This window comes from Neoarius graeffei, chromosome 28 (genome assembly GCF_027579695.1).
Source record: "Neoarius graeffei isolate fNeoGra1 chromosome 28, fNeoGra1.pri, whole genome shotgun sequence".
In the NCBI taxonomy this organism is placed as follows: Eukaryota; Metazoa; Chordata; class Actinopteri; order Siluriformes; family Ariidae; genus Neoarius; species Neoarius graeffei.
In genome coordinates this window covers 19,575,787-19,589,583 of record NC_083596.1, presented here as the reverse complement: position 1 = coordinate 19,589,583, position 13,797 = coordinate 19,575,787, and the positions used below count along the sequence as shown (strand labels likewise).

At 41.8% G+C, this 13,797-nt stretch overlaps 1 protein-coding gene across 5 annotated transcripts in view; it reads left to right on the top strand.

Moving 5' to 3' along the window:
• Window positions 1–13,797, top strand: part of camkk1a (calcium/calmodulin-dependent protein kinase kinase 1, alpha a) — a 314,395-nt gene that overhangs the window by 155,674 nt on the left and 144,924 nt on the right. For all 5 annotated transcript variants that reach the window (XM_060912105.1, XM_060912109.1, XM_060912106.1 and 2 more), the window contains one exon: window positions 10,145–10,192. In XM_060912105.1, coding sequence (XP_060768088.1) covers window positions 10,145–10,192 — 48 coding nt within the window. The remainder of the gene's footprint in view (window positions 1–10,144; window positions 10,193–13,797) is intronic.

Below are 13,797 nucleotides of genomic sequence, written 5' to 3'. Positions count from 1 at the left end.
TGTCTCCGCCTCGTCTCCTCTTCCAGAAAAAGCCAACCCACTCGTGCCGCCTCTTCTCCTTTTCCGGAAAAAGCCAACCCACTCGCGCCGCCTCTTCTCCTTTTCCGGAAAAAGCCAATCCTCTCGCTCCGCCTCTTCTCCTTTTTCGGAAAAAGCCAATCCACTCTCTCTGCCTCTTCTCTCTTGGAAAAAGGTAAAAACTTCTTCTTCCTGAACCGGTCCCGTTGTTACAATTCACTGCACAACAATAAGGCATGTTTTTCTTTGGAAATTCCTGAACGCACGTCTGCACTCAAGCCGAACGGCAATGCAAGTAAACGGAAGTGGACTCAACTCAAGAGGTTTGTTTGGCTTAAATGACGTCACGTGCCGAGTGGTCACGAAAATAGCTGAACAGAAATTCGCCGCGATCCGCACTTATTTTAATTATTACTTATTAACAATACTTCTTGGGACCAGAAGAAAATTACAGAGGGATTTTTAACTTGTAAAGTTTCAAATATGCATAAAATTCAAACCGTTGCCTAGGAGCTTTAAAGAAGCAAGTTCTAAGTGTGTTCTTTCACCACAAGATCTTAAAGAAGACCATCCGGGCAAGTGCAGCAGCTACCATTGAACAAGGTTTTTTAAGGCTGATCCAGAAACTTGGGACAACCGAGCCGACAACAAGGCAGCATTTGCGATTGTGCAAAATCTGAAGGTTGTTCATAACACAGCAGAACGAGGGGTGGCTCTGATCAAAGAATACAATGCACTGATTACCACCAATGAAGAGCAAAAACAGTATTTGCTTCAAGTTGTCCAAGACCACTGAGAAAAATCCCCCAGTGTGAATACTGGTGCAGTGACTCAAAATCCTAGAAAACCTGGAAAAATGTTGCCTTGCCACTCCAGAAAACTCAGTGACTTGTACATTATTCAGAATGTTTTGTTGTATACCATAATTTTTTTCAAGTACAATAAATAAATAAACGTTATTACTTATGACCAGAGGTGGACAGTAATGAAGTACATTTACTTGAGTACTGTATTTAAGTACACTTTTTGAGTATCTGTTCTTTACTTGTTATTTTTTTTTGGAAACTTCTGACTTTAACTTCACTACATTTGAAAGACAAATGTCGTACTTTTCACTCCACTACATTTCTATCAAGGTCCTCGTTACTATGAAGCAGCTTTGAAAGTGGATGTCTTTTTCTTTTCTTTTCTAAAACGTGATTGGTTTTTTCGCAGGTAACACTGAAACAGTCAATCAGTAATCACTAGGGTCACGTCATAGCCTGGGAAATCCCATGCTGCTTTGCACAATCGTTGATATGGTCTGGTGTTAACCAGACTCGTCACGTCACGTCCGTAGACTATAAAATCAAGTTCAATGATTTCTCAGCAGTGTTATTTGAACACGATCAGTTGATGGCAGAATGGAAGGAGGCTGTTCTTCTGGGGAACGCACACACTCATGGGCATACCTAGAGCCCATGTTTTCTGAAAAGATTAAAGATTTGTTTCATTTTAAATGTTTGCTTTGTTTGCCGAAAACAAACCACATCACGGCCGACAAAACTCGCCATCCAACCTGCGGAAGCATATTGAGGTATATAAACGTTTTATTCCAAGAGAAAGCTTGCAGTGAAGTTGTCTGTGCTTTTAGAGCTAGCGATAACGTTGCAAACATACCTATGCAGGTATGGTTAATCAAATGACTTTCTATGGATTTGCCTGCCACATTGCCGTCGCCTTGTTCATGGCTAACGTTTACTCATAGCTAGTTAACTTGGACGCTGTTAGTTAACATGTAAAAACAGAGTTACGCTAAGATGAATAATGTTAACTTTTCTGAAGTCCTTTCAAAAATATGTTTTAGCGTAATCTTTCCAAATAAACAATGTAGAAATCTCTCTTTTCTAGTAGCGTTAGCTACCCAATATAATTTCGAGTTTGAAAAGAGTTTGCTAGTGTCAGGTGGAGTTTCACTGACTAGCTAGCGTAACGTTAAAGTGCATATTCTGGACCAATTTTGTTTGTTTTTTTTATATGAATGTTCCTTTACACACTCATCCAGAAGGGTAATTTTGCACAAGGCCATCTGTCTACAGCAGAAAAAAATAAAATAACAAAACGCGTCTGGAAAAATCCCAAGGGAGTCTGGAGCCAGATTCGTGACGTTACCTGCGGAAGCGCCAGCAGGCTGCGAGAGCTTTGCACGGTTTCAGTGCACAGCCTGTGTAGACCAAGCGCTCCCATTTCTCTCTCATTGTCCGGTCTTTTGGGAAACGATGAGTACTAATCCCATCAAGATTGGTGTTGCTACACCCTCCTACGATACATCTGTTAACCATTTTAATAATTATGCGATAATGTTGAAGAAATTTGCAGAAAACCACCTGGTCGTTTTCTCATAAACAAACCAGCGCTGACGTAGGATTCAGAAGGAGCAGGGCCGTAACTACCATTGAGGACACCGAGGTCATGTCCTCGGCTTTTTTTTCCCACGGTATTTTTTTTTTTCACTCAGAAATGTGAAATTAATATATGATGAAAATCGTTCTGACTTTGATCGGTGGAAAATTCTAAATTCAGCTTGCATCCCCCTGTTCTCATTTGTTTGTCTAAAAATAAAGTCCACATAATCATTTTTAAACGAAGCTGAAATATCCGACATTGGAAACATTTCATATTAGGCAGCCTCGCGATAGTCAGCTAAGCACCACGGGATATACAAGAGTTGAGAAGTGTTCTCATCAAGGTCCGACTCCGCAGCCAGTCAGTTTGTCAATTAGTCGTGGAATCTGAAAATTGACATAAAATGAAGTCTGCTACACTAAAACAAACCAAACTCAGCTCTGGAAAGTCAACAAGTGAGAGAAAAAGAAAGAGGGAAGAAGGTGAGTTAATTTTGCCAGTCACTGACAGTTATGTGCCGGAATGCTTATGATCATTAACAGTGCAATTTTAATTAGCATTTCAAGCAACAACAGTCGAAGCCACTTATAGATAGGATTTTCGTTTTCCAGGCGGCACAAACTCTTTTATTCTCTCGTCTCGATTTGATTTGGTGCGTTTCAGATCAGAAAAGGCTGGACAGTCGTGACCTGTTGTTTTATGAAGTTATTGGGTGCTGACGAGACTTGAGCTATTTTGCTAACTTACCAGACTATAGGCGAACGTGAACACAAGACACTATTGTTTTGATCATTGGTTGTATTTTCGAATGGAAATGAAAACGGGTAGCAAACTTATTATGCTCACATTTTATTTACAACATGATGTACCACCTCTGACTGCTTTCTGTCAATCATGAACAGCCCAGCCGCGTTCACAGCTCCTCCTCCGATCACCAATAATAATGATAGTAGTAATAATGATGATAATAATAGATGATAATAATAGTAATAATAATAATATTTTAAAATCAAATAGAGGACACTGGAGAGGGTGAGGATCAGCAAGTTGAAGAGAGAGAGCCAGGAGAGGAAGAGAAGGGAAGAGCAGAGCCAGTAGAGGAAGAACAGGGAAGAACAGAGCCAGTAGAGGAAGAACAGGGAAGAACTGAGTCATGAGAGGAAGAGATAACAGAATCAGGAGATAAAGATAGGGAAATAACAGGTGAAGATCAAGAAACTCCAAGTACAAGTTTGTCCATCCATGATCCGGCAAGCTATAAAAACAAAAGTTCCTACACAGATGAGGAGAAAAAGAACATTCTTCAGGGTAGATGGAGTAGGGACCAGTATAAATACCCCCAGCGTCAATTTGGGAAAAGGCTTCTGAGATATAGTGCTGAATGGGGAAAAAAACACCCCTGGCTACGGTACTCTCCATCTGAGGATGCTGCATATTGTTGTGATCGTGCAGTTTTGAAATTGTTAAAATAAACATGTTCACCTACATGTTCATCTCCTTGTTGGGCTTGTGATTTTGACTCGTTTCCAAGATGTATGAAAAGTCACCATATTAGGACGGGGTTTTTTTTGGCAAATAAGATGTATCGCAATGTTTGACCTCGGTATTTGAAAAATCCTGGTTACGGCCCTGAGAAGGAGGAGTCCCGCACGCGACGTCACGAAAATCAGTGTTTGCCGGGAAATCCAAATGCCAAGTTTTTTCAGAGGCGGACCAATTCGCCTCAAATGGCTCGAGTTCAACTGAATTTTTCTGGTATTGCGCAAGGTAAAAAAAAAAAAATTGCACAAAATGTGACAGATATTTGACCAAAGTTTAATATAAAATAGGAGAATTACATTGATCTTGCTCCTGAATTTACCCGTGATATGCACTTTAAACCACCATGATGGCATACCGGTATCATGCGTTCATTTTGTGAATTTACATTTCGGTTCTTGATAGCGGCATTAGGTTTTGTAAGCGTTGTGGCAATAATACAACAATGCGTTGACAGAAAATGTACTTTTAATACTTAAGTATTTTTAAAAGCAAGTACTTCAGTACTTTAACTTTAGTAAAAATTTGACTGGACAACTTTCACTTGTATCGGAGTAACATTTGACCAGTGGGATCTGTACTTTGACTTAAGTAATGAAGTTGGGTACTTTGCCCACCTCTGCTTATGACAAACATTTTATTCTTTACACCTGCATTGCAAACAGGGCGATGTATTGGTAATTTGACATGCTGTTGTCCAATATTTCAGAAGGCTTGAGCAACCTCTAATAATTATTAAAAAAAAAAAAATGTTCCAAATTTAGACAAGTTAGTTTTCTTTCATAACCAAACAAATCTGAAGGGTGAGCATTTCAGATTGAATAATGTGAAAAATTTCCTCCATATAAGGCCCACCCTACAGGTTCACCATCTCTTAAATGTATAAATTCTCCCAACAATTTTTGATTGAGGAAGCAAAGTCTATGATGTGTGCGGGAAAAGACGGATTTGAAACGTAATTAGCATCTCAACACTACCTGAGGTGTCCAATTACAGTTCCAAAGTCAGTTGAAATGCCAGAGTTCTCAGACCTCTTTCTCGGGCAGTGTAGATCGCAGTGGTGTGGGGCTGGTGTTGGTTAAAAGCTAATGAAGAGCTTTTTTAACCTGTTTTAATGTAGTTTTGTGACCAATTTTATGTGTAATGCATTGTCACAGTGTACTGTTACACTCTGACTCACTACGCATATTTAAGTCCCTATAGAATAAAGGTGGGACATAGGTGGGGTTTACATTAGACCGTATCAGCGGATCATCAGATTAACGTTTTTAAAACGATTAGCGTGCACACAGCAACACCAATACACGATTCACGTGCACACAGCAACGCCAATACACGGATACGCTCGGCTCCGCAGGCATCCTGCGCTCCAAATCACTCCGCCCTGAACAGCGAGTGCCCTCTGGAGGGTGCGCACTCCGGTCCTGCGCAGCACACAGAGCGCGCGAGTGAAGTGCACGAGCAGTGATTTGGGACTGAGCCGCTGTGTGTGTGATCTCAGTGCATGTCGGGCATGCGTGTCACTTACCACTTGCAAGTGGAAGGATGGCAAGCCTAAAGACAATCATAACTACACAATGGGCAGTATTTGCAGTATTTTCATACTTTTATACTCTTTAATGAAAGGTGATACAAGGCGGAAGTCCGCGCCGTTTTTCAGCAGTCGCGTCACATGACCAACGCCAGCGAATCAGGAAGGTGGATGTCACAGTGACGTTGTCCAATGACGACGCCAGCTAGAGCTCAGCACAGTGTATCCGCGTATTCTCAATGTTTACACAGCACCGGTTCAGACACAATCTGGATTGAATACGTGGACCCTGGCGGATTCCCGTTTCCCGGCGTTTCCAGGCGTTTTAATGTAAATGGACAGTGCATCCGCGAAGAAAACGAGACAGATACGGTCTAATGTAAACTTGGCCATAGTCAGGTAGTCAAGGTAGTCAGCTGGGATAGGCTCCAGCTTGCCTGCGACCCTGTAGAACAGGATAAAGCGGCTAGAGATAATGAGATGAGATGAGAATAAAGGTGTGTGTGTGTGTTTGTTTCTATTGGTTTTTATGCCTCCGCCACCATAAGGTGCAGGAGGCATTATGTTTACGGGATGTTTTCCGTCCGTGCGTCCCGAAACCTTGTGAACGCGATATCTCAAAGGCTAATGAAAGGAATTTCACCAAACTTTTCACCATTTGTGCGCTTTGGGACAAACATGAACTGATTAGATTTTGAGATCAAAAGGTCTAAGGCCAAGGTCACTGTGAGGTCAAATGTCTGTCCGAAAACCTTGTGAACACAATATCTCCAAGGCTAATGCAAGTAATTTCACCAGGTCAAGATTACTGTGAGGTCAAATGTCCATCCCCAAGTCACAACTTAATAAGGCGTGTAGTCTACTGGGCGGAGGCATCCCCATCGACACCGTTGGCGTCAAGTTCTATCTAGTTTTTTTTTAATTGTATTAAAGACTGATTTTAAAGCACTGAGCAAAAGATCTCAAAAACATTCTTCTTTGTCATCCCATAGTTGGCAAGGAACATTGGGGCACCACTGATGACATTTTAACAGTCCATCATTGGTGTGTCTAGGGTATTTAAACTTGGTGGAGCCCATCCCTCTCCAGTGGGCGGTTTAGAGTAGCCAGTTAGCCTGACTGCATGTCTTTGGACTGTGGGGGAAACCGGAGCACCCGGAGGAAACCCACGCAGACACGGGGAGAACATGCAAACTCTGCACAGAAAGGCCCTCGTCGGCCACTGGGCTCGAACCCAGAACGTTCTTGCTGTGAGGCGACAGCGCTAACCACTACACCACCATGCCGCCCCTCTCAGAAACCTTAGAAGTGCTTAAAATCAAGTCGTCTTCTCCACAGCAGATCTGTTGCACAGATTTGATTTGGCATAAGTTTTACACCGGATGCCCTTCCTGACGCAACCCTCCCCAGTCTATCCAGGCTTGGGACCAGCACCAAGTATGCACTGGCTTATGCAACCCCAATGGCTGGGTATTTTTACCGAACCTGCCTGTCTTTGGACTGTAGGGGAAACCAGAGCACCCAGATGAAACCCACACAGACATGGAGAGAACATGCAAACTCCACATACGTAGAAAGGCCCCCGTCGAACCCAGAACTTTCTTGCTGTGAGGCGACAGTGCTAACCACTCCACCACCATGCTGCCCAAGCACTTAAAATCAAGTACTGTGACAAAATTGATCATAGGCCTGCTTTGTTTCATCTCTCGATCTTTCTTTCTCTTTCTGATGACACGTGAAAGCATTTCTGTTGTATTTCACAGGGCTGCACATGAGCGCTGTGATTATATTATCGCACATTGTGATTGGAATAGAGATCTTGCATGTGACGTCACAGCCGATCCAGATTGTAACAGACGCCATCTTGTCGGTCAAACGCCATACTGTATTTCCGCCTTCTACTTCTGGTTCTACTTCTACCTTTTGTTCTGGAAAACCCTACTATATACAATTCTACTACAACGGCTGCGGCTACAAGCTCTCCCTACCTGTGCATGTTTTTTATGTTTTTTGTGTGTATTTTTACGTGTTGTTCTCCTTTACCGGACTTCAATATCCACTACAACCGTATGGACTTACTGGACATTGGTTTGCAGCAGAAAATGACGGTTTGTAGCGATTTCCATCGCATGCACAACATTCCGGACGAGATAGCGAGACCAGCGGGGTCTCTGTGGATTGTTATCGGGTCTGGCAGGCGAAGGAGGCGGCGTCGGGAGCGGAAGCAAAAGCGAGGCTGCAGGCAGAGCCGGCCTGTTGACTAAGCTCAGAAAACAGCCACTCAAATCTCCACTGCCAAACCTCTACCTCTCCAACGCCAGATCCATGGTAAACAAGATGGACGATTTGGAATTGCAGCTGGAATTACCTTATTCTATTCTATAATCGGCTGGTCAGTGCTATACTCAATACTTAAGTGACTTACCCGTCCAATGAGGATTGTTATTTTCTTGTTTACAAGATGCCACATCTGAGGGCGGCTGACAAATCCTGAATTTCTGTAAAGATAACTGTCCAGAGATTTATAAGCACGCAGTGCTTCACCACTGAACAGCGAGGGAAAGTTAATGAGGTAATTATACACGTCTGGGTATTCCGCTGGCAGTTCAATATCCACTGACACGGTCGTGAAAACTCCGTCCGGTAATCGATAAGGGTCACTAATCTGTAGGTCGTTTATTTTAGACATATATCTAATTATCTGTTCATTAGAAAAATGAGCCGTGTAGTCCGTTGGTTGAAATTGATCCATTTTGTATACGAGTGCAGCAGTATTCAGCGGTGTTTTTTACCGACAAGATGGCGGCTGTTTACATTCCGGTCACGTGACTGCAAGATCTCTATACACCTTGTGCGAACTAAAATCCAATCCGTTGTGAAACACAGATTTGCCTGGTTCTTTAAAACCCTCCATATGAACGCTCACGTTGAACATGTGATATTGGTCAGGATGCTTATAGAGGACTCGTTTGTCCTATTGCAGGCTTCTGAGATGCATCAGAATTGCAAATATTGAGATAATGATGAAACAAATTCCTGCTACTGAGGCAGTGCCGGGGTGAGTTTTTATGATTTGCTACAGCTTTCGCAAGTTGCCTGTGGATTTGCAGATCATGTTAGTCTCTGTTTCTGGAATATGCAAGTAATCTTTTTACTAACTGCTTAATTATAACATGAACGCGGAGATGCTTGTTGTCTTAATTAAATCTCTCTCTCTGACTTTCTGCCTCTGTGCCAAATAAACAGAACAGGATTAATAGCAATTGCAATATTAACGTTGTAACAGCTATACCAATAATAGCATTAGATGACAAATCAGTTTACAAAGATGGGATTTTATTGCGCACAGACAAATATCTGATTGGAATATTTTACTGAAATTTAGGATCAGAGTAGTGATTTCTCCATCTTGTGTTTTTTAGAAATCCTGGGTTGTGTATGGAGTTTGCATGTTCTTCGTGTGCATGTGTGGGTTTTCTTCCAGTGTTGTAGTCGAGTCAGTAAACCTCGTCCAAGTCCAGTCTCGAGTCCCCAGTGTTCCAGTCCAAGTCATTAAAGAAAATTTCGAGTCGAGTCCAACACAAGGGTGGCACGGTGGTGTAGTGGTTAGCACTGTCGTCTCACAGCAAGAAGGTTCGGGGTTCAAGCCCAGCGAGGGCCTTTCTGCGTGGAGTTTGCATGTTCTTCCTGTGTCTGTCTGCTCCGGTTTCCCCCACAGTTCAAAGACATGCAGGTTCGGCTAATTGGTGGCTCTAAACTGACCGTAAGTGTGAATGGTTGTTTGTCTGCGATGACCTGGCGGCTTGTTCAGGGTGTACCTCGCCCGTAGTCATCTGGGACAGCTTGCCTGCGACCCTGTAGAACAGGATAAGCAGCTACAGATGATGGATGGAGTCCAACACAAGCCCCGCCCACTATCAACAGGGCAAATAACATGAGAGAGGGTTAACGCTAGCATGTAGTCTTGCCAAACGACGATTGAAGTTCGAGGTTGTCCCCGTAGTCTCCTCGATAGTTCTTCTACATATGGAACACAGAGCAGTGCATTTTCCCCACTGCACGAGAAGTCTGTATAAGCAAAGCGAACAATCCTAGGCGCTTCTCTCCAGGCATTTTAGCGCCATTAATGTTAGTTTGTTCCTGAACATGACGTATGAACAGGTGAATGTGCATTCTCGTAGATATAAATATCTTCTGCGAAATTATTATGGCATGTTACAAAAAATAAAGAAGAAATCTGAGTCCTCATCTCCAATTTACGAGTCCGAGTCATCAGTGCTCAAGTCCAAGTCAAGTCACGAGTCCTTAAAATTAGGGCACGAATTGGACTCGAATCAGAGTCCGGGACTTGAGTACTACAAGCCTGGTTTCCTCCTGGTGTTACAGTTTCCTCCCCCAGTCCAAAAACATGTGGGTTCGGTCAACTGGCTGCTCTAAATTGCCCGTGTGTGTGAATGTGAGTGTGAATGGCTGTCTGTCTCTCGGTGTTTGACTCGTGATAGACTGGCAACCTGTCCAGAGTGAACCCCACCTCTCAACCAATGTCCAGCTTACCGGTTATAAGCAGCAAAGAAAACGAATGAATCTCATATCATGCAGTGATCTGATTTTTTTTTTTTCCTCGTTGTAATTTTCTCTCTCTCTCTCTCTCTCTCTCTCTCTCTCTCTCAGGACTGTATCCAGCTTAACCAGTACAAACTGAAGAGTGAAATCGGGAAGGTGAGTGAGTTTTATGCATTGATTTGATTTAAAATTCAGCCCATCTATTCATGATGAAAATTAAAGCTCATCCAAAGAGAATATTATATGGTCAAATTTTCATTTCAGTATCTTGATTTTCTTCGTCATATTCTCCAGGATTTCTTACACCTTGAACCTCAAGCTATTTTTTTTTTCTTCAGTAACATAAGATGAGTTTGCTCTTTAGCTTGCAGATTCTGGAGCCAGTCCTTCATCCTCCCCTAAATTCATCCTGAGACATGATTAGTCCAAAAATATCGAGTATATTTAACAGTTATTCTATGAAATCGAGTCGTACATGAGCTGATAGCCGACGAGGCGCGTAGAGCGGAGTTGGCTATAAGCCATGTACGATGAGATTGAGTGGAATAACTGTTTTATTCTATCTACATTCACTGGATTCTGAGAAACAGAATATTTTTTTTATTTTTTGCAAATTTGATAAATAAAAACTTTATACAAAATTATTGTTGTTCTATCCACATTCACTGGATATGAGTAATCACGCGCTCTGATTGGTTACTCTACTACTAGGCTATCAGCTGCTATAGCCCCCTCCCCCGCAAGAAATATTATAGCATTTTTCACAAATCGCTCCTGTCGTTTCGCCGGTTTGTTTACATCCTTCATCTTTAAGCATTAAAATTTGTTTTAGGTCATTGAAAACGAAGATAAATGACTTATTATCAGATGAAGTTGAAAAAAAGAGCAAGTTCTTGAAACAGAACTATTATGAGACAGGCCCGAGGGCCACTAAACTGTTAGCGAAACGAATACGAAAACAAGTAATAAATAATATATGTAAAATCAGAGACCCCCGTACAGGGGACTTAACTCACAACCCAGAAGATACAGAGAACATATTTCAACGATATTATGAGGAATTATACTGTACACACAGCCTGAATCTGCAGATGAAGAAGAAATGAAAGTATTTCTAAATTCACTGGACCTACCATCCATCGGTAATATACAAAATGACATGTTAACGGCTGACATTACAATAGAAGAGGTGAGTGACGCAATAAGTACGTTAAAAAGCAATAAATCTCCAGGTAGCGATGGATACCCAGCAGAGTGGTCCAAAATATTTAAAGAAGAGTTAGCACAGTTACTCCTGGCCACTTTTAATTGGACACTTAAAAATAATAAAATGCCACCATCGTGGACCGAGGCAATAATTACAGTCGTTCACAAACAAGGGAAGGATAAAGAGAACTGTGAGAATTATAGACCTCTCTCATTACTAAAGGTAGATTATAAAATATATACAACAATCATCTCAAAACGATTGAACTCCTTCATAACAGAAATTATAGAGGAAGACCAAACAGGGCGACAAACGCAGGATAACCTCAGAAGAACCTTGCACATTATAGCTCAAGCTCAATATAAAAAACAAAGCACTATATTAGTAGGCATAGACGCTGAGAAAGCATTCGACTGTGTAAATTGGAGATACTTGTATCAAGTGTTAGAACGATTGGGATTTAATAGTAAATCGGTACAATGTATAAAGACTCTATACCAACTGCCCACCACTAGAATCAAGATAAATGGAAATCTGACTAACAAAATTAATTTACAGAGGTCAACCAGACAGGGATGTTGCCTGTCACCCACTTTATTCGCCCTTTTCGTGGAACCGCTGGCACAGGCAGTCCGCCAGAATACAGAACTAGTGGGAGTTATGGTACGGTAAATGGAGCAGAACATAAAATAGGACTTTTTGCTAATGACGTCATCGCCGCCTTAGAGCAACCAACTAAGGCTACATCCACGCGACAACAGCAACGAGATTTTATTAAAAAAAAATATCGAGTCCACATGGGCAACGGATCAGTAAAATATCAGGTACATATGGCAACGCTTGCTGAAAACGATGCAATACACATGCCACACCTCTACGTGTGCTGTAAGACGGTCCCATCGGAGACACCAGAACAATAGAAGTAGGACGCATGCGCATAAACCCCTTCTTCTACCCGGCGTGAAGCACTCACAGGAACAAGCACACAACAACAAGAAGAAGATGGCTGCGACTACGTGAGGAAATCGTACCTTCTGTGTGTACAAATTAGTTTTATTAGTGTGCATAGTTTTATATAACTTAATTTTCTTATTGTGTGTGTGAACATTTTGAAAAGCAGTCTTATCCAAAAAAAAAAGAAATTCAAGAAATGGTTCAGTTACTTGTTTATTTAAAGGAAAAGCTGTATACAAAAGTGAATGCAATGCAGTGGTTCATACAAAACAGCGAGAGTGCTGCTTGTTCTAGTCATGTGGTTGTGACGTCATCGTAAACAAATCCGTTCTACTCATCCAGACGACTTCGCAACGGCGCCGTTGCCAGATTTTTCCACTCTGGAACCGTTCTCGTTTTGGGGCACCCAAAACGCCGGTGCCGTGTGGACGCCAGGCCGAAACGATAAACAATTTTATCAGATTCACCTGAATCCGTTGCCGTGTGGACAGCCTCTAAATCACTCACAGTACTGATGAAACTTTTAGAAACCTATAGACACCTCTCGAGATATAAAATTAATATCTCAAAAACGCAGGTGTTATCGCTTAACTACACGCCACCGAGAGAGATACAGGAATCTTTTGATCTTAATTGGAGTTGAAAGAAAATTAAAGTGCCATTCCACCATTGGATGTATTCTTTGGCATAAAATACAATATATTTTATGACAACATGACTAGACAGAGAAATCTTTTAGCTTCAAAATGATATATCCAACATTAATTTTTTGACAACGACAAGTATATTAATTTTGCGACCAAAGTCACCTACCCTTTTAATTTCTGCGCGGTAGTGAAACGTGATGTCATCGGCAGGTTCCCCTTCTTGTGTACCACGTCACGTGTGACGTGGCACAGATCATCAGCAATGGCGGATAGAACGCGATTGTCAGCTTCGGAAAAGAAGCGAAGGAAAATAGCAAGTGATGCCCAAAGGAGACGGTCGATGGTGAATATCGGCACAGCAATCGACAAGTGGAAATCGCGTTCTATCCGCCATTGCCGATAATCCGTGCCACGTCACACGTGACGTGGTACACAAGAAGGGGAACCTGCCGATGACATCACGTTTCACTACCGCGCGGAAATTAAAAGGGTAGGTGACTTTGGTCGCAAAATTAATATACTTGTCGTTGTCAAAAAATTATGTTGGATATATCATTTTGAAGCTAAAAGATTTCTCTGTCTAGTCATGTTGTCATAAAATATATTGTATTTTATGCCAAAGAATACATCCAATGGTGGAATGGCACTTTAAATATCTGGGGGTCTCCATTACCAAAGGATTATCAAAACTATATAAAGAAAACTACGACAAAATAACACGAGATAAAAAAAAAAAGATATTCAAAAATGGCCCACTCTGACACTAGATCTCAGTTCGAGGATTGAAATAATTAAAATTAATGTACTACCCAAGCTTCTTTATCTGTTTCATTCTTTACCTCTAGAGATCCCGCAAACCCAGTTTGAGACCTGGGACAGGATGATATCAAGGTTTATATGGGCAGGCAAGAAACCCAGAATTAAGTATGGGACTCTCCAGCTGCCAAAAGACA